The sequence below is a fragment of the Osmerus mordax genome, chromosome 2 (genome assembly GCF_038355195.1).
Source record: "Osmerus mordax isolate fOsmMor3 chromosome 2, fOsmMor3.pri, whole genome shotgun sequence".
Classification (NCBI taxonomy): Eukaryota; Metazoa; Chordata; class Actinopteri; order Osmeriformes; family Osmeridae; genus Osmerus; species Osmerus mordax.
This window is the reverse complement of record NC_090051.1, coordinates 5,652,224-5,673,199: the sequence shown is the minus strand read 5'-3', so window position 1 is coordinate 5,673,199 and position 20,976 is coordinate 5,652,224. Positions and strand designations below refer to the sequence as shown.

At 45.8% G+C, this 20,976-nt stretch overlaps 2 protein-coding genes across 3 annotated transcripts; one reads left to right on the top strand and one right to left on the bottom strand.

The window, feature by feature from the left end:
• Positions 1-237: 237 nt before the first annotated feature.
• gdap2 (ganglioside induced differentiation associated protein 2) lies at positions 238-10,008 on the bottom strand. Of its 2 annotated transcripts, none has more exons than XM_067256951.1 (14): positions 9,830-10,008; positions 9,188-9,408; positions 7,858-7,997; positions 7,513-7,666; positions 6,774-6,862; positions 5,978-6,054; positions 5,597-5,756; positions 4,887-5,040; positions 4,637-4,713; positions 4,344-4,420; positions 4,097-4,236; positions 2,289-2,343; positions 2,020-2,163; positions 238-1,178 (listed from the first exon to the last, which is right to left on the bottom strand). In XM_067256951.1, the coding sequence occupies exons 2-14, from the start codon at positions 9,367-9,369 to the stop codon at positions 1,137-1,139; spliced, it is 1,491 nt and encodes a 496-aa protein (XP_067113052.1). In that variant the 5' UTR covers positions 9,370-9,408; positions 9,830-10,008; the 3' UTR covers positions 238-1,136. The 2 variants fall into 2 exon arrangements, with proteins under 2 accessions (XP_067113052.1, XP_067113061.1); XM_067256960.1 differs by having other exon boundaries at positions 9,811-9,937.
• Positions 10,009-10,444: 436 nt separating this feature from the next.
• On the top strand, positions 10,445-20,393 carry wdr3 (WD repeat domain 3). The gene is made up of 27 exons (XM_067252899.1): positions 10,445-10,545; positions 10,979-11,174; positions 11,379-11,588; positions 11,703-11,821; positions 11,916-11,994; positions 12,278-12,373; positions 12,775-12,870; positions 13,023-13,124; positions 13,260-13,357; positions 13,443-13,547; positions 13,630-13,860; positions 15,418-15,511; positions 15,651-15,752; positions 15,890-15,972; positions 16,144-16,282; positions 16,372-16,428; positions 16,662-16,762; positions 16,993-17,104; positions 17,571-17,705; positions 17,813-17,863; positions 17,969-18,034; positions 18,645-18,737; positions 18,818-18,868; positions 18,979-19,022; positions 19,193-19,321; positions 19,414-19,507; positions 20,057-20,393. The coding sequence occupies exons 2-27, from the start codon at positions 11,001-11,003 to the stop codon at positions 20,210-20,212; spliced, it is 2,817 nt and encodes a 938-aa protein (XP_067109000.1). The 5' UTR covers positions 10,445-10,545; positions 10,979-11,000; the 3' UTR covers positions 20,213-20,393.
• Positions 20,394-20,976: the final 583 nt, after the last annotated feature.

The window sequence follows — 20,976 nt, the reverse complement described above, 5'->3', positions numbered from 1 at the left end:
ACAGCTGTAACCTTACTGCATTCACTACCATGGTCCTGCTCACACAGGAGTCCCAGATGTAACGTTGCAGTTCTGTTAATAAACAGTAGAGAAGGATCACAGAAGTGGTCTGCATCCATATTAACAATCATCAGTTAATTTGGTTTTCACTACAGGAATACCTGCCTTGAAATTATTGAGACCAAACTTCTGCTACTTAGGCAACACGCGTCTCAAAAAAGGCAATATGAAAAAAGGAAGAATCAAAGAAAATATATTTCAAATGGTACAGTCATAAGACACTAACAGGAAGGAAAATTACTTTAAAATGACAGCATTAAATTCAACTTCAATTCCTCTACCTCTAATCTCATCCCAGTTTAATTAGACAAGCAGAAATTTAATTTGAGTTGAAGTCAATCAGAAAATACACACTGAACATTGAAATTTGGCTTACTTGAAGAAAAGAAAAAAGCATCTCAGCAAAGTGAGATTGGGTACAATGCAGGTAAACCATAAATTAACTTTTCAATGTGAGGTGGGGCACACTGACTCTTTGTTAAGTACTGTCAACAATGATTAAACAGATGTAAAGTAATTAGTATGTTGAAAAAAAAAGGTAAAAACTAAAAAAACCTTCAGAATATATTATATACTTTTCAGATAAAACTGTGAATGTAGTTCTACTAAATGCCTCCATTGCAATAGTGCAAACCACTGTGACACTTCTAATATTTCAGTGTGTTTAACACTCACATCATGAGGAAGTTCAGACATCCTTCAACACATTTGAAATGTTTCCAAGATGAACAATAACTGCAAATGCTTGTGAAACAATGAAACACAACTGAAGTTGTAGTGAAGTTTCAACATGTAAAACCATGACATTAGTTGTCTGACACTGAATATTTACACCTGTACATGCCACACACACAAATACAGTTTGCCATTTGAAGGAGGAGCCGTCTGTCATCTCACTATGTTCACGCTGGTTTACAGGAGAACATCGTAGATGAATGAGTCTTGACTGTCACAGGGTGCATGTGTCCTGCATGTCCGTCAGTGTCCAGACACCCTGGCTCCATCAGGCCCGAGGCCCAACCCAGCAGGCCAGTTCTTGAACTTTCCCCTTTGCGAGAGCACTGAATGGTTGGTGGTTACAGGGTGGAGGAGTGTGAGGACTGGGAAGGCCTCTGGATCTGAATAGGAGGCACATGCGGTATGTGGTCAGCAGCATCTGTACATTCAGATTGATAGGTAATGTTTGCATTCAGATTGATTGGTAATGTCTGCAGATTTATAGGTTATGTCTATATTATGTGGTGTTGAGGACATGCATCTACCAAGAACCCGGCCCTGACATGAGCACCTAACCAAGCACAAACTTCCAGTACATCACAATACTGCTTGAGCCCCATTGAACCCACCCAGACCTATGACCAACAGACACTCCATCTTTAGGCTGGTTTACCTGCTACTCAGCATAAGCTTCATCAGTCTAGTGAATCCAGATGTATTAGCCCAACTCTACAAACCTACCTGTCATCTGAAGTTGTGGGGAAGTGATTGTGGCATTACCCCTCGACTGTCAATTCTCAGTGCAAGTGAGAGATTTAATTAACAGGCTATTGTGGTTTTGCTCTCATTGATTCTGCATTGTAACTCGTTTTACCCTGGTCTGAATCACTGATAGCACAAAGACTACCGGAGTTGGCTGCAGGCCTGCCTATGTTGCAGGTTTAAAACTAGACATCGTTCTGCTTGTTGTGCTAATAGCCAGGGGTCTGTAGACAACCATGTTCTGAAAAAACAAACCTTTGCCCTGAACACACTCCAAACCAGTCAAAACTGACCAGTAAACAGCAACTTACACAAACTCCTGCCAGCAGCTAGACCCTGGAGATTGACACTCCAGCAAAGTACACAGGCGTGCCCTTGCCTTCCTCTCACCTCAGGTCTTTTGTCTCTCAGCCAGCCGAAGGTAACAGCTCGACTTTCTACTTGTCTGAGGTAAACCTAAGTTATTGTTGCAGCTCTCACCCTGGAGTCGTATTCCAGTACGAAGGGCGGGATGTCGATCTGCTCGGGCAGGATGCAGGTGAACAGATGCTGCAGGGTGTCTACGTGATGCACCTTCTCCTTCATCCCGGACACGCTGAATGTGGTGAAGAACCAGGTGGACACCTGAAACAGACACATGGTCACGGTTTGTCAGGGTTCAGAGTTACAGACTGAGGTGAACCGCTTGGGGCTGAACTATTTCCATACGTTGTAAAACACTAGTGAAACGTCTAGAGCTAAGAGGTTACCTTGGAGCGGAATGTAGGGTGCACAAAGTAGAAAGCCTTTAGGTTCTTCTTGAACCTGTGTGTCAAACAAACAAGGAACATCAAAGATGGCACCAACAGCTAGAATTACACGTAAATATTGTAAACAATCTGTATCCCAGCACTTTTTCGTCTTAGTTGAGTCTGGATGCAGAAGAGTTATCATTATCATCAGTTATCATTAGTTAGACCAGGTACACACACACATATTGGACAACCACTCCTCCACCATGTTTCACACGGTTCACCAATATAGGATTTCACTGCACATACGGTTGTAGCCTTATGTTTTCCAAATCACCTAATGCATAGTGCATTTTGCATCCTCTAATACCCCTTCATCAGAGAAGAACACGCCACCCACGTTGTGAGTAAGTTGTGTTGCCAACAGCTCAACATAGCGAGGACTAGACAGAGCTGAACATATGGGTGCAGGTCTGGGCTATGCTGCCCCTAGAGCATAACCAGAAAACTGCTCCCATAAACATTAAAACGGTTGGGTTTCCTGGGAATAGAAAGCGAGTCCAGGACATTCTCCAGAAAAGGTGACATAGCCATTCAATGTTATTAACAAATCTATTTCTAATTTGATACTTGAAAAACAGAAACCGAAGTTGGTGTTGCCTTTCATCAATGGGGTTTTCCAGTGAAACAGGAAAGCTGGTTATCTGATCTAGAAACTGACATTCAAAGAAATCTTGTTTCTCATGATTTGTCCAAACATTCCAGTCAGAGATGGACAATATCAGATGTGACCTGGATGTGTTCTCATTGTCTAGTGTAGTCTATGGATGGGCCAGTGACTAGTGGAGAGATGACTGGTTTTCATTTTGAGTTTGTTGTTCTGTGAAAAAGCAGTGAGAAAGCGGTGAAAATAGTGACTGCTTGTTGACCTCATCCTCTTTGAGCAGATAAGACAGATAAGAAGACATGATGAGGGTAATATAACTGCTAGCACCGCAAAATGTACACTTCAGTCTATTATATATTCATGTTAGAACTTCAGTAACTTTTTAGCAAAAACTTTATAAGGTTCAGTACCAAAAGACATTAAAGGCAGATTTTTTCTTTAGTCGATGTTATGTTAAATTATTTAATGGAAAACATATGCTTAACTACACAGCAAGAACACGCTGAACTCTTACTGTCCAGAGTTGCCTGGGACAACACAATTGTTCCAAACATTAGCATGTGTAACAATGTGTCACCACTAATACCCTCCCCTTGAGAACCCTCTCCAAGTTTAGATCATGTTCCAAAAGTCAGATCCAGGTTTCCAAAGCAAAAGCTAGATCATTTCACTAGCCTGAAAGGGATGTGATGTGACCCTGGCCATACAGCACCATTTGTTTGGATGAGATTAAACATATCCAGGGACCAGAGCTGGCCAAGAATATCTAAAATGCTGGCCAACTGCTGTTTGTTTTCACAGAGCAAAATGCATCTGATTTGAGAGAGGACTGATGGTGGTCTCATTTTATGCTACCATCCAAATGACCACATCTGGATGGATTCTGGGTGTAGCTTAGTGGTTAGAGCATTAGACTGCAGTCCAAGAGGATGAGGTTTCATATCCCCCTGCACTAATTTGTCGCTTTGGATGAAAGTGTTTGCTACTGTAAGTGAATACATTATTATTATTATTCTCTACACTTTCAGCACTTCAAATATCCTTTGCGAACCACAGCCCTTCACAATGTGAAGCTTTGTACACACACACACACACGATAATGACCTACTTCCCTGTTTGGGAACCGCAAAGTAAATACAAGCTTTGTATGGGTTCTTACTTTGCATCTACAATGTCATATAGCTTCTTGAGGAAGTCCGAGTCTAGATGATTGTGTTCCCCTGTCAGAGTGTGAAAGTACACCATCACGTACTCCTTCACTGTGATGTGGTCCATGACGTGGATAAAGTATAGCAAGGCCTGCAACGACACACACAGACACACAGACACACAGACACACACAAAAGGTGAAACAAATGACTACATTCAAGAACTGAAGGTGCAGTCCTCACAGGCCGGTCTGTTACCTTCTCAATGTCTATGAGGGTGACTGGAATGTTCCTCCCTACCAGCACCATCACAGTCCTGCCACACATGTCCACACCTGAGGGAACACACATGCAGCTGCATGAGACAGAGGGAAGTGGCGTGCTCTGCTCCAGTGACCACACAACCTTTCATTACTGGCTACATTTAATCCCGAGAACGAAACATTTGAAAAGGGATTACTGCTGCGGCCCGCTGCTGTGTTCAACGAGGTGGAAACAAGACGTAACTGGCCTCTATATAAGACTGGTTCTCACACACGCACAGTTCTCACCCGTCTGATATAAAGCCTTGAGTGCTGCTATGTCAGACAGGTCTTCTGCTCTGGCACGACATAACCACCGGTTATAACTGCAAGAAAGGACAGGGTACAGAATTACCAAAAAGGGTTAGGGTATAGGGTGCATGTGGTTAGGGTATAGGGTGCATGTGGTTAGGGTATAGGGTGCATGTGTTTAGGGTGCAGGGTACATGTGGTCATGCATGTGTGAAAGGGACATGCGGCTGGTGGTTCAGAGACTCACTTCCTCTGGTGCTGCTTCTGCATGGTGGCTTCAGAACGCTGGCCCTGCAGGATGAGTTTGCGTTGTTTGTCCACGTCTCCCTCCATGCGGGCAAAGGCATGTGTTCCCACCTGGCCCAGGTCTGAATCCAGGCTTTGCTCTTCCTGACACTCATCTACACAACGGTTCACATGTACACCATGTTAGCGCTTTTAGTACTTGTATTACCAAAGAAACAGAACTTCCTGATTTATTGGTGTTGGTTTATTGGTTAGAGACACTCCTATTGGACTCATAGTCTATGATGGCTAGCCGAACACAACTTGGTAGCTAGCTGAACATGCTGTTCCCTCAGGAAGACAGCTCCTTGTATGATTAATGCTAACAAATGTGTGTGTGTATGTGTAATGTTCCACTGGCAGCTGTGATGTGTCCATTCAGCCATGTCCACAGCTTGGGTTTCTATGGAGATTACAGTGTTTTTACACCAGACTGATTAGCAGGAGAGAATGAAGTGATGGCAGCTGTAATTCCATTATTGCCCAGCACTAATACAGGCCATCACACACAAGAGGAAGGGGTTGCTATGGTAACAATTGAAGAGCCCCAGAATGTCAACCAAACAATGAATCAAACAGGCCTAGTAGTAATCGATGTAAGCTTCCAGAGTCGGTGTCTGTGTTGGCTATTGTCTATTGCGCCAGTTATGTTGTGAAGCAGCCCTGTGTTACCTTCCAGACTGCCTGGCTTCTCTGTGATGCGTATCTGTCTCTCTGGGACCACAGGCTCCCCTTCAGAGTTGCCGATATCAGCAGGGATGAGGGGAAGACAGGCCCGCTCCTCTTCCTCTGACCGAGGGAAGTACAGAGGAAACAGCTTCCTGTACACAGGCTGGAGGACGGAGCGCACACACCACACACACACACGCGATTATACGGATGCACACAATCAGGTGAACCACATACACGACACACACACATGTACAGACACATGCTGTATTTTTCTTATTTTCTCCTTCAGTTTGTAGTTTTTTCCTTTAAAGCATGATTAATGACCTCAAACACAAAAAATGTCACATTATATTCCTGTAAGAAACGAGAAGAGCCACTGACCTCCTCCACGTCAGACACAGCAAACACCACCGTCTCAATGCATTCTCCATGGTTCTCCAGGAACCTACGCACTGTTCCTGCAACACACACAGTAACACACTTCAACAAGCATTCTACACACAGTAACACGCCTCACCATGCCTGCTACACACAGTAAAACACAACAACAAGCATTCTACACACAGTAACACACAACAACAAGCATTCTACACACCAAGTAACACACTTCAACAGCCACGCCCTCAGACCTTTCCAGTAATTTCATATCAGCACATCATTATAAGTCTGAGATCCAGTCATGTCATGCACTTAAGACGATGAACATGACCCACGCACAGTACCAAGAGCAGTTGGCTAACTTGAGGTATCTGTCTTTGTTTAATACCAGTATAGTATGTATAGTACCCATGAATGCCACAGTGTGTTTGGTTGACTACTATGCTGTTTGTATATGGTCATTAAGATGGCATGTGAGGCTTGCCATTATGTGGCAGTATGAAAGCTACAGTTTGTTAGTGAATCGAGTTAGTTTGTGTGACAAGCCACTGACCGAACCATTTACTGAACTCATTGTGAATTCCGGTTAGAAACCTGGAGTAGGACTATGAGTGTCCTTCGACCTAATGAACAACACATGTAGGGATTTTTTTTCTTCTTCTAAGGATATGCTATTTGCCTAAAGAAATGATTGTGTATTGCATGAATGTGTAACTGTGGGTATGTGTGTGTATGTATCTGTTTGGATATGTGTGTATGTTTCTGTGTGTAGCTGCGTGGTTGTGTGTGTGTAACTCACTGAAGGCTATGTGCGTTGCGTCCTCCAGTGGGTAACCTCTCTTGGCAGTGGTCACCACACAGAAGCCAACAGATGTCATGGACTGCTCTCTGGTGGGAGGAACAGGAAGAACATCATTGCACATCTGTACTGACTCAAACACACACACACACACAACATATGTTTACCTGAGCAGAGAGAATTAAACAGATTCCTAAACAAGACTTGTTGATAAACAACTTCTCAGGACACCTACTTTCTATCAGCTCCTGAAAGTAGAGTTTTCAGCTGGTGTTTCAGTGAGAACACTGAAACACTACCGAAACTTAAGCTGCAACCATACTGTATATCTTCTTCAGACAGAGCCATACGGTATTTTTTGTGAGAAATGATTTGGAACGCATCTCTGGGCAAACTAAATACATTTATAGAAAACAATATTTCAAGTTGAGTGGACTTTGATGAGATTTTAAGTATGAAAATGCCTTGAGTTGACCTTTAAGTCAACCGGAGGAGACACCAGTCTAGCCACTAGGGCTAACTTAAATAATTGATTACTGCGGCACCTATGGGTGTATCGCTGCAGTACTTTCGACATGACCAAGCAGAGATCTAGTAAACAATGAAGGAGGAAAAACCCTATTGAATTCCAAAGTAAACCCATGTTTGTGGCTACAGAACCCTCAGTACAGACAGGCAGCTCCCTTACAGCACCATCCTGTACATGGCCCTCAGTGCAGTAGGCCAGCGGGCGTCTTACTTGGCCAGCTGCATGACGTTTCTGTAGCAGCTGTGGAGAGAGCTCTCCGCGGCTGTCCTGTATCTGGCCTTGTACTTGGGGCCCACCGTGTGGATGATGAAGCGAGCCGCCAGGTTGAAACCTTTAGTCATCTTCGCCTCCCCTGTCCGGCATCCTAAAGGCAGATGATACGCATATTGATAGGTTGCATCTCACCCAGCAAAAACTTTAACTCAACCCCCAACCCAACATGATGATACACTTGATCTCCCCCAGCCCTAACCCCAATCCTTCCTGTTCCAGATGCTAAAAGCAGAAGATGCACGTATGAAAACCCTGGGTGTGTCTGGGAGTGGCGCCCCCTACCTTTCAGCTTGAGTAGCTCATCCCGAAGCTCAGGTCCAGCGTGCTGGTGGATGATGTCAGAGACGGGGTTCTTGTCTGTCAGGGTCTCGTTGCTGGTGTTGACGATGGCTGTGCAGTTCAGCAAGGCCACGTTGCCCGTGCTGACAGGTGAGAAAGGATCCTCAGTGAGTTAGGTTACAACCTGATTGCTACACTTACAGTAATAACCTTCATAGAGCTTGGTTTGGCTTTTTACGTTGTGGGAAAAAAATATTAAAGTATTTTCTCAAGCAATCAGGACAATTTCCACTTATATAAATCTAGATCCTTGAGATACATAAATCATAGTGAGTCTCCAAAGGTAATATCAATGTTAGAATTGCACAATGTGAGATTCACCACTCAGACTTTGTTACAACACGAAATCAGGAAGTACTCAAGTTTACACAAGTTGAGGCCCAAGTCTTAACATTTATGAAAGACGCATCGTTGTAATTTCCAGTTCAAGTTAAAGCCTAGTTTACAGTCTCATTTGTGTCAGTTGTATTTCACTAACTGTGCTGACACTTTATAGAACAAACCACTTTAACAGGTAGGATAGTGGAAAAAGTTGATTTCATATTAAATAAAGCTGAGTACTTGAAGATCCCAGCTTGGTAGGGAATTAACCTGCATCCTTTCAAACCAGACAGCCCTTCATAGGTATCATGATAGTATTTTCCAGCTGCTAAAGCTGGTTACAGAGGGCTTCGGTGGCAGCGTGAGGTATGTGCAGCAGGAATGTGGGAGGCCTGGGTACAAGGGCCTTACTGAGAGCCTCCTGCCCAGCGGAGACCCAGGGCTGTCATGTGCTCCTGAACAAAGAGGACTTATCAAGGGCTGTTCCCACAGGAGCTGAAGGGAGGGTCAACCCAGTGGCAGCGCAGCAGGAACAGGAGCACTTTGAAGGCTGACCTCAACACCCCTTAGGTGTTATTGCTTACAGCGGTTTAGAGGTCAAAAGGTTGCGGCGAACTAGGGAGGGTGTATCAGGATGTATTTAAGATTTACTCCTATTATTTAAGATGTACTCCTATATGTTGAATGTATGCACCTTCCTGCCAAAGTAAATTCCTTGTCTGTGCAAACTTTCATGGCGATTAAAACCCTTTCTGAGTCTTCTGATTCTGAGGGGAGACATGACAATGGGACAGCAGAGGAGAGAAAGGCACCATGAGACATGCAGAGAGCAAACTAGAGGCCAGGTGAGAGCACAGAACGAACGAGCCAATAGAAGGAAGAAGCCGAGGAGGAAGCGGTGTTTGCACGCAACACTGGTAGAGCCAGACTGACAGGAGAGCAAGACACTCACAAGAGTACAATCTTGCGGTTGATGTCCTTTCTGAATGGGAAGGGGGAAGGGAAGGCCTGCTGGCTGATGACACTGTCACACTGATCCACTGGGGCCTCCCCTCCTTCTGGATCCTGCTGCTGGTCCCAGGAACACAGCGTCTGGACGTCCACAAACTGCGAGCGCGCTCCCAGCGGATCCATCCTGCCCTGGCTGGACCTCACAGCTCCACACTGACCACGCTGGTGGAGGAATACACAGCCACAGAAACATGAGCCCCCTCCAGCCTCACACCTTAATAAATGCGCGCACACACATGCAACCATGGATGTCATGTACTAGATAGCAGAATACAGATCGGCTGAACAACGTAATTCCAAAACAGACTTTCTCCAATGATGGTATTTGATTACCCAGATACTGAAGAAATGGAAAACAACAATACCAATGCTTATCCATAATACAGCAAGGCTGTCATATTTTGACAGCCATTCTTAACCTAGCTAAAGGACTATTGCACGTATTTGACGTATAAGTCTACAACAGAACTCCAGGTAGACGGAAGTGAAACTTGTGTCAGCGATCCAAAATACAGTAATTGAGCTAGCTAAGATTGCTGGAAAAACACAATTTAAGTATTGTACCAAGCCCGAATACACGCACCTTCCCTTTTTACCACTGGTCAACCGAAAGTCCACTTAAACAAAGTCTACAGAATGCGACAAAAATGTTTACACCAAGCGGCGAATATCGAGCGTCCTCATGACCCTCTCATCTCCACAAATATTGCAAAATGTTTTTACTAGGAGGTTTATTGTGAGCGTGATTCTGCGTGAACCGATCTTTCCTGGTCAGCTGACTCCTGATAGCTGTTTCCGCTTTGGTTAGGGACATACAATAAAATGACATATTTAGTGTAAAAGCATAGCTTGTTGTCAGAAAATATTAAAACTATAAAGAACAGAAAAAACTTTGCTTACTTATCTTATATGTCTCTGGCCCTTGATACCGTATTTTCAAGGTCCTTGGTTGTATGGTCTTGGCTTATTTCTATTTTTTCCAGTTGTTCTTCGTCTTAAGAAAGTATACTAGTTGCGTTCACAGGCTGTAATAATGGATAACCGAATGTGTAAAACCAAAACGTTTTTACACACCAGCGTTGTACTCTGCAGTTTCAAATATGTAAAAGTGAAGACAAAATGCTATTTTAGACTGGGACGAAACTCTGGGACTAGCTAAATCTAAAATATCTAATTGATCCGATGTTGATTTATGTTTGATTAGTACGGACTAACTATGAAATCAAGCGAAACTCTTCAACCTGAATGCTAAGGACCTACCAATCTAGACAGACGCCTATTTTCTACAGTTTTTACCAAGTAAGCTTAACATTTTAGTCATGTTACACTACATTTTAAGTTGTTTGTGTAGCAATATATGTTGCAATGAGTGACTGCAGTATATACACAGCCTGCATTTTGTTGCAATCTCGTTGACATGCTGTATGAAACAACACGTGGGTATGCTAGTAGTAGCAGCTACTGAAGGGTTATGCTGTCAACATTGCTGTAGCACTTTGTTAGCTACTGTAACTACCGATCCAGGATCATCAGTTTATTTGGGAATTATGTGATCTAATAGTGTCCACATTCAACATCTGCTCGCCTGCTTGCTATTTGCCGTAGTGGCTCGCAGGGAGAAAACGTCTTATAGTGGGATCATACACGTTGTTAATTGAGATCTCTCAGGCACCAGTCATGTTATGATAAACTGTCACCTTCAAATATCTTTGTTCTCAATTATCATTAATAGGCAACTCACAAGGCTCGCGGCCATGGGATTAACCAAGCAGTATCTGCGTTATGCCGCCAGCGCAGTTTTCGGCGTGATTGGCAGTCAGAAGGCCAACATTGCCTATGTTACGTTGCGGGGCGGCGAGAAGGGACGCTACGTTGCAGTAGGAGCCTGCGAACATGTTTTCATATGGGACATACGTAAAGGCGAGAAGGTGAGTTGGAATTGGAGGTTAACTCAATAGTAGACCGCAGTTGCACCATAACCGTTTTGACGCCGCCACATCACATGTGCAGTAGACCTCTGACTTGACCTGGCTGAAGGTCCATTCGTTATAGTAAATGGGCCCTCCATCACCCATTTCTCCACACCTATCCCTCCATGACCCCCTTTTCCACACCTACCCACCCCACTGCAGATTCTCATTCTCAAGGGAAATAAACATGAAGTGACACACCTGTGCGCCTCCCCTGATGGCGTCCACATCGCCGTGGGTTACGAAGACGGAGCGGTGCGAGTGTTCAGCCTGATGGATGGCGAGAGCAACGTCTCCTTCAGCGGACACAAGTCTGCCGTCACAGTCCTACACTACGACTCCTTGGGAGCCAGACTGGTGACCGGGTCCAGGGTGAGCTACCATCCCACAGTGGCCCCAGGTCCCCCAATGAATGATCTGTTCAGGCCTTATGGGTTTAACGATATTACGTGTTTGTGATATGATTGTTGCGTCTCCATTGTTTAGGATACAGATGTGATAGTGTGGGACGTAATCAACGAGTGCGGTCTGTACAGGCTGAAAGGGCACAAAGATGCCATCACACAGGCTCTCTTCCTCCAGGACAGGAACCTTCTGGTTACCAGGTAACACACATTCATACTGCAGACAACGGCCTATCACCCCGTACGTGATGAACCCTGTATCTATAATTCGGTAATGTATCTCTTGTGTTCACAGCTCTAAGGACAGCTTTGTGAAGTGGTGGGATTTAGACACTCAGCACTGCTTCAAGACCATGGTGGGCCATCGTAGTGAGGTGAGTGTTGGTAATAGTGTTTACACTGTAGGACCCTTTGCTGAGACGAGTGATTCAATCAATCGATCCATTGTCTTACTGGAAAACATTGTTGCTCTTGGAATTTTATTAATTGTATTCGTTATTGGTTTGAGAAGTAATTTGATTATCTTTTGGTCTGATAGCATTGATGAATCCCTGTGTCAATGAGTACAGTATGCATCACTTACTGAATCTTTAGTTGATCCCTAGGGCGGTTGATCACTGCTGTCTAGATAGGCTGTTAAGTGTGTGTGTGTGTCAGGTGTGGGGCATGGTGCTGCTGAATCAGCAGAGCAGGCTGTTGACGGGCTCTGCTGACAGTGAGCTGCGTGCCTGGGACATCAACTACCTGGACAAGGTGAGCTCTGATCCTGCTGGAATCTGTCTGTTCTTGGTGGAGTAGGGCTGCTGGAATACATGCTGTCCTAACTCCGAGAGACTGAAGTATTTACATTTAGTCATTTAGCAGACGCTCTTATCCAGAGCGACTTACAGTAAGTACAGGGACATTCCCCCCGAGGCAAGTAGGGTGAAGGTCCTTGCCCAAGGACACAACGTCATTTTGCACGGCCGGGAATCGAACAGGCAACCTTCTGATTACTAGCCCGCTTCCCTAACCGCTCAGCCACCTGACTTTAAAAACTGATCTTCTGTTACTGTTGCCTAATTCTTCTGGGTAAGGGTTTAGGGTTAGTTAATGCTGCTGTCTGTTCCAGTATTAAAGACTGATCCTCCTCTGCTACTGTGTTCTCTTTTCAGGGAAAGGAGACAGGCGAGCCCAAGGAGAAGAAGGGGAAAAGCCTCCTTAACGATGATGGTGATGAAGAGGAGGGTCCAGACGAGGAGCTGGAGGAGGTACCAACTTTACTTTATTTCCCATGAGTCTCTTCAATGCTCTTTCCTTTCTCAACTTGTCTCTCACTCTCTCTGTGCTCTTTCTCTCTTTATAGAGCTTTCACACACACACACTCTTTTTAAAATCGTTCTCTTCTTCTTTCTGCCCACAGAGAATCCTGAGCTGTCAGAAAGCTGGGTCTCTCTTGAGAGAGGCCAGGGACAGGGTCGTCTCCATGACAACAGATGCCAAGGCCAAGATTATAGCGTGCCATGTAAGTGTGGTCTGGACCAGCAGGAACACACTGGTTATGATCAACTATGATGTTTGAGTCTGGGCTGGTAGTGGACAGTGTTTGAGTCTGGGCTGGTAGTGAATAGTGTTTGAGTCTGGGCTGCTTGTGTCTCAGGGTACTGACTCAGTGCTGGAGGTTTTCACTGTGCTCGCTGAAGATGAGGTGCAGAGGAGGATGGCCAAGAAGCTGAAGAAAGCCAAGAAGAAGGCCCAGTAAGTTGAACACATCACTGTTATCACCAGCACCATTTCAGCTCCTGAAGATGTGAAGTGTAACGGTATTGGACTCCTGGTATAGAGCTCAGGACAGTGTGGAAAAGGAAGTCCCAGACGTGGTGGTGGAGAAGACCTTGGGAGACGAGATCTTAAGACTGACCACCATCAAAGCTTCCTCCAAAATCAGGTTGGTTTAAGGCCAAACACACACCCCACACCACACACACCGTGCTTTAGAGACACCCGTTGGCTGACTGTTGTGTCGTCAGGTGGATGGACTGTGTCCTGTGTGCTGGAGGAGAGCTGAGGCTGGTTCTGCTGCTCCAGAACAACACCGTGGAGGCGTACAATCTGCGGACCGGGGTCAAGACTCCCACCCCGGCCAAGACCGCCCGCCTCACCCTCGGGGGACACCGCACCGACGCTCGCACGCTCGCCTTCAGCTCCGACAACATCGCCGTGCTGTCCGCCTCTGGGGATACCGTCAAGATCTGGAACAGGTGAGACCCAGTGTTTCCTGTAGGACTTTTGTTAGCAGTGGGGGCAGGTCTGTCCGAACCCCCCCCCCCCCCGCCGAGACAAGGTTCTAACCCTATATTTCGGAGCAGGTTAATGTAATAGTTAGCAATAGCTAATGTAATATTGCACATATTTTTGTACTATTTCCCCTAAATCAATACAGTTAGGCTACTTAAAGACACGTTACACTCATAAAGGAGCGGTTACGGAATCGGGATAGTAATCAGAAGGTTGCTGGTTCGATTCCCCGGCCGTGCGAAATGATGGTGTGTCCTTGGGCAAGGCACTTCACCCTACTTGCCTCGGGGGAATGTCCCTGTACTTACTGTAAGTCGCTCTGGATAAGAGCGTCTGCTAAATGACTAAATATAAATGTAATGTAAAGAAAGTATGTTCTAAATGGCATAAATGCTGCCAATGAATAATTGACCTAACAACTTATTGTAAGTGGTCTTTAGCCTAGCCTATCGATTAAGGTAGGCCACTCTGAAGCATGTACACTGTCTGCTTCATTTTATCTTGATAGGCTAAGCATTCTGTAGCAAATAATAACAATAAACCCACTATTTATTATTAAAACTACTTCAGCATAATAATGCACCTAAAATACAAACATGAGCAAGGGCAGCAATCGCTATCGAATCAACAGACGTGCAATTTAGCTAGCAGGGGAAGAATACAAACAACGAAAATCACCAGTTAACTTAATTTACATTTGCAAGAACTATAGACTTATACAATAACAGGCTTAAATGAACTGACACAATAAGTTATACGACTTACAGTTCTCAAGGACACACGCATGCAATCTCAACTGCGGTGTGAAGTGCGTGTCCGTGCTATTCTCCGACATGCACTCTAACAATCACTGCTGATAGACGGCCTAAAATTTTGTACAGCCCTATTTCTGATACTGTGGTGGCCCGCCACGGCAAAATCAACATAGAGGAAACACTGTGAGACCAGTTCTATAGTAGCACATGCTCTGTAGAAGTACAGACACTATAGAAGTACAGATACATTGTTGTGGAAATTACTGTCCCGTTCCCCCTAGAACGGTGTGACTCAGTTTAGGTTCTGGGTTTGTTAGTATTAGACAACCAGTTGATTGGAGAGAGAGTGTTAACACACACACTTCAATACAAATAATGACCAGTTTAGAGACACAGTGGTATGAAGTCTTCTCTGTTAGTGAATAGAGAAAAAAACAAGGTAACATGCAGCCAACAGATGGTCTTCATACACTCAGGGACTCAATCAGTGCACATTATAAGTTACAGCAGGAACGCATAAATAAACAAATAATAAGACAAAAGAACAGTAAATTAAACAAATAATAAAGCAATAGCTGCTCGACTGATTGTGATTAGGCACAATCTGAAATGATTGATGTCTCCCAAAACTCTCACTAGACAAGTCACTCTACAGCAGTACAGACACGTTGCTAGTATAGACAGATCCACTAGTCCAGAGGTACTTGGTTATTTCACACGTGGAGTTTTAAAGGTTTTCTAACAGGAAGAGCCGTCTCTTCACAGGTCAACGTTGCAGGTGATTCGTACCATGGAATGTGAATATGCCCTCTGCTCCCTCTTTGTGCCCGGGGACAGACAAATCATCCTTGGAACCAAGGTATCACACGCTTTTTGTTTTACGCACGCATGCAGTGTTTACACACGGTGTTTATGCACACACACACTGTGTTTAAAAAAAGTAATTTTGTATCCTCAGTCCAGTTGGACCCATGCTGCTGTTTCATGTCTCCTTTCAGAGTGGAGGGCTTCAGATCTTTGACCTGGCGACAGGAAGCCTTCTGGAGACGGTCGCCGCCCACAATGGCGCCCTCTATTCCCTCTGTCTGTCCCCTGACCAGGTCTGACCCCTGACCTTCTGGTCCTTCTGTCTGACCTCTGACCTTCTGGTCGCTTGTTTGTCCTCTGACCAAGTCTGGCCTATCCTCTGTCAGAGAGAGAGATGCACCGCTCACCTTGCTGTGTGTTTGTTGTCTAGAGGGGGATTGTGACTGGTGCAGCCGACAAGACTGTGAAGTTCTGGGAGTTTGAGTTGATTAAGGATGAAGGTTCTGCACAAAAGTAAGCCCAAGTTTCCTCTCTGGAACAACATTTCAACATCTCTTTTTCTCTCACGCTGTAAAAGACCCTGCCCCATCTCCGGTCACGAGAATGCTTTGACATGGGAATGAACACAAATTGTTGTTGGTCTAACAGGGTGTGTGTGTGTGTGTGTGTGTGCGCGTGTTGCAGAAGACTGACGCTAAATCACACACGGACTCTGCAGCTTGAAGAAGATGTACTCTGTGTGAAATACTCTCCTAACCAGAGGCTGCTGGCTGTCTCCCTGCTCGACTGCACTGTTAAGATCTTCTACACGGATACCCTGAAGGTAGACATGCACACACACAGGCCAAGTGTGATCACTACATTACAGTTGATTTATGTACTTATAATGAATGTTGTTTCCATCTGCTACAGTTCTTCTTGTCTCTGTATGGACACAAGCTGCCTGTGCTGTGTCTAGACATCTCTCATGTGAGTACTCAGCCTGTCAATACAGCATGACAACAACAAGGCTTTGAAAATGTATGCTTAACCACCTGTGGAATTTGTGTACATTCATATGGATGTTTGGTGTAGGTAGGGTGGTGATATTTGAGTTTGCACTAGTGGTCTTTGTATAGATGGTAGTGTTAGTGTATGTGTGCACTTCTGTTGCGTGTGTGAAATGCTGTGTGTGTATGTTGAGTCTCTATCTTGCCCTGTAGGATAGCAGCTTGATTGCCACGGGTTCTGCAGACAAGAACGTGAAGATCTGGGGGCTGGACTTTGGGGACTGTCATCGATCTCTTTTTGCTCACGATGACAGGTGAGCTTGTGACTCCAGAGCGTTCTGTTACCCCAAGCCCTCTCATGTGAGCTGGACGTGCTTGTTGAATCAACCAAATGTTGTTCAGTCTCAGTTCCTGAATTTGAGATACCCAAGATCTATTACCTCATCTGCAGATTTGCTGACTGTCTTTATGTGGACTTCGACATCACATCCTATTCTGCATCAGGCAACCGGTTTTTCCAATCTGTTCTTTTCTTCTCTTTCAGTGTCATGTTCCTTCAGTTTGTCCCCAAAACCCACCTGTTCTTCACGGCAGGAAAGGATAAGAAGATCAAGCAGTGGGACGCAGACAAGTTTCAGCTCATCCAGACCCTGGAGGTGGCCTTTGACCCTCCCTTGGTTCCACAGTTTAATCTGCCAGAATGTTGATGTAGTTGTTAATCAGAAAGAGTGTCCTTTAGAATTAGGGGCTCAGTACAGGACTAGTAAAATCAGTAGAATGATAGTGTAATCATTTTGCATAAGCTTTTCTCAAAAACAACTTCTAGTACAAGGGTGATTTGAACCTGCGACCTCTGGATCTGTAATCAACTGCTTTTACCACTAACCTCCAGTCTTGGGATATAGCTCTACCAGGGTTAAGATTAGGGTGCCAGTTTACATCCATCTTTCATAGAGCTTTTCTCCTGTACCAGGGGTAGGGTACAAGGGTCCATCCTCCTATCCCGAGATTTCGAACACATGAAGACTATAGAGCGCCATTGCCATGTAAACAAAGCTGTATTTGTAGAAACCGATTGTCTTCCAGCCTCTCCTCTGACCCCCAGGGTGTTTGTGTCTCCAGGGTCACCATCGCGAGGTGTGGTGTTTGGCCGTCAGCCCCAATGGGGACCACCTGGTGTCCTCGTCACACGACAAGTCCCTGCGCCTCTGGGAGAGGACGAGGGAGCCCATCATTCTGGACGAGGAGAGGGAGATGGTAGGTAGAGATTCAGAGAGGGGCCTGGACTATGGGCAGACACCCCTGAGATGGACCTAGGCTCCAAACCGTTACCAAAAAGTCGATTGTAACCCCTGTTTCACCAGGAGAGAGAGGCGGAGTTTGAGCAGGAAGTGGCCAAAGGCGAGGAAACTGTGGTGAGTGATGCTGGTGGGATCTGACAATCCTGAACCTGGTCTGACTTGTCTCTCCACTGCTTTAAATGGGTTAGTCTCCTGACTGGATCTCTCCTGGTGTCTCAGGTTCCCGGAGAGACCAAAGGAGAGGCAGCACTAGCAGGGAAGAAGACAATCGAGACTGTCAAAGCTGTGAGTAACATTTCATCATGTTATCAAATTATAAAAATTAGGGCTGTCGAGCGCAAATTCTTTTTGCAAGAAAGATATTTCAGGGCTAACAGGGATGTCTGCATTAGCTGTGTACTTGACTAGCAAATGGTATTTAAGACTAGATGTAGGACTAGGTGGCAACTCAATTCACATCGATGGTAACCGCAGATAACTTTGGTCTTGTCGAAAGACCCATCTAACAGGGCTTTGTAGCTGAACTTGCTATTCAAAAAACACATTTCTGTTGCTAGCTATTTGCCATCCTATGGGAAGTGTTAGGGTCAGGCATGTAGAAGTTTAGTTTATTCCGAAAATACAGAGACACTTGTTTTCTTGGCCCTTTAACTCTTTCACACCATCCGACCAGTACCTGTGTAAACATTTTTGCGTAATTATTTTTATAATAACACATTTGTGTTAAATTCTTATCTGATTAACTTTGACAGCCCAGCCATATATAATTTTTCCAATATTCTATCAGATTGTGTATGTCTGTGTCATGTGTGTATTTCTGTGCCCGTGGAGCACTGTGTTTTCGAACCGTGTGCGTGTAACACTGCATATGTCTATCGCTATGTGCTGTGTTCAGGCCGAGCGCATCATGGAGGCTCTGGAACTCTACAGGGACGAGAACAGGAAGATGGAGGAACACAAGTATGCCTGTGAGTCAGCTGGCAAGCAGGTACGTGAGACACACACACACTCACTCACTCAAACTCCAAGTCAGTTTTTTTTGCTAATGGCCTGTTCTGTGTTTTACAGTTGGCTCTACCCAAACCCAATCCTATACTAGTTGCGCTGGGAAACGTGTCAGTAAGTAAACAGAGGCCCTGCAAACTAACGCACACACAAATGACCATAGTACCTGTCTCAGATCCACACACACACATTACCATAGTAACGGTGGTCCTGTCTGTCTCTAGCCATCCCGCTATGTCCTGGACGTCATTAGGAAGGTCCGGTCCAGGTAAGGATACACACTAGACTGTCTCTCTTCTATTCTCTCTCTCTCATCTCACCCCTGCCCTCTCTCTGTCTCTCTGGGCTCTGTCTCTTTCAAATGGACGCTCTCACCTCACCCCTGCCTTCTGTCACCTCGCCCCTGCCCTCTCCCTCATCCTACCCCGCTGTCTTCAGTGAACTGGAGGAGTCTCTGCTGGTGTTGCCGTTCCCCTATGTGCCAGAGCTGCTGTCCCTGTTCAACAGCTACATCCAGGACGGGCTGGAGGTGGAGTTGGTCTGCCGCTGCCTGCTCTTCTTGGTTAGGTACACAGCACTGACAACCTGCAAGCCCTTACACTACAGCTGTGTGTGTTTTGTATTGCCGTGCCTTCAGTATTGTCCTTATGTGTGTCCAGGATCCACTTTGGCCAGATCTCCAGTAACCAGATGCTGCTGACAGCCATAGACGGGCTGAGGACCAACACCATATCCAGAGTACGCCAGATCCGGGTGAGTCACGCCTCCCATGTCCCTTCTGCTATGCCCCAGCCTCATCCTGCCCCAGCCTCATCCTGCCCCAGCCTCATCCTGCCCCAGCCTCATCCTGCCCCAGCCTCATCCTCTCCCCAGCCTCATCCTCTCCCCAGCCTCATCCTGCCCCAGCCTCATCCTGCCCCAGCCTCATCCTGCCCCAGCCTCATCCTCTCCCCAGCCTCATCCTGCCCCAGCCTCATCCTCTCCCCAGCCTCATCCTCTCCCCAGCCTCATCCTCTCCCCAGCCTCATCCTCTCCCCAGCCTCATCCTCTCCCCAGCCTCATCCTGCCCCAGCCTCCTCCTCTCCCCACCCTCATCCAGCCTCATCCTCATCCTGCCCAAGCCTCCTCCAGTCCCAGTGTCCTCCCCCAGTCTTGTCCTGCCTCAGCCTCATCCTAGCCCTGCCTCATAACCCTACATCCTCCTGCCCCAGCCTCATCCTACCCCATCCTCCATCCTGCCCCAGCCTGATACCCAAAACTGTTACCTTCTGGTGAATGATCATGTTTAATGTCTGTGTGCAGGATGTTATGGGCTTCAACAGTGCGGGTCTGCAGTTCCTCCAGAGGGAGATTGAGAGCAAGGAGGATGTGATGTTCTTCGCAGACGCCACCGGTCGCCTGGGGGAGAAGAAGAGGAAGAGGAAGAAGAGGGAACGAGCCATCCTCGCCATTGCTTGAATCATGTCTCATTAAAACTGATTTTATATAAATCCTCCCCGCCACCAACATTCTGGGCTCACAGGAAGGAATGACAGATCATTAGATGTTTTTGTATCTAAAGACTCGCATAGAATGTAACAGTGTTCAATGAAAATCTTCACGTACCAAATAAACTGAGTCCTGCTCGTGCTTAACCCTGCCCAGGCCCCTGCCTCCTATAGCTTGCTCTCCCTGTTCCAGTCAGCCAGTCTGGAGGAGTGCAGCTCCCAGACCCATATAAAACACTTAGATATTAAACTGGGTCCTTAAAAGATACATTTCATGTTTGACTTCCTCCCTGCTCCTTGAGTCCCACACACAGAGGCAGGACAGGTATGATTTATGTCTGTTTCTCTGGGTTCTGCTGTACTGCAGCCTTGGGGGGTGATATAGGGCTGGAGCCAGGCCAGGGCTGGGACCATAGGCCTGGGACCGGAGAGGAGGGCTGGTTGGGCCCCCCCGTACAGGCAGAATTTACGATGCCAAGGCCTTGTTTGGAGGAAGTGTACTTCATGGCGCAACACTGACTTCCTGTGTCAGTGCTGACCTTGTGTAAAACAGAACAGTAATCCTTCAACAGTTAGATGTGTTTTACACCCACATCAAACACTTAATTTTCCTCATGCGTTTATTTCCTGACTGGGACACCTTGAAACGCCTTATCCCCGTTCACTTTTTAATATAACAAAAGACCCCCAAAAATGAACTAATCTACCCCTAACTATTTACGAGGCCATAAAAAG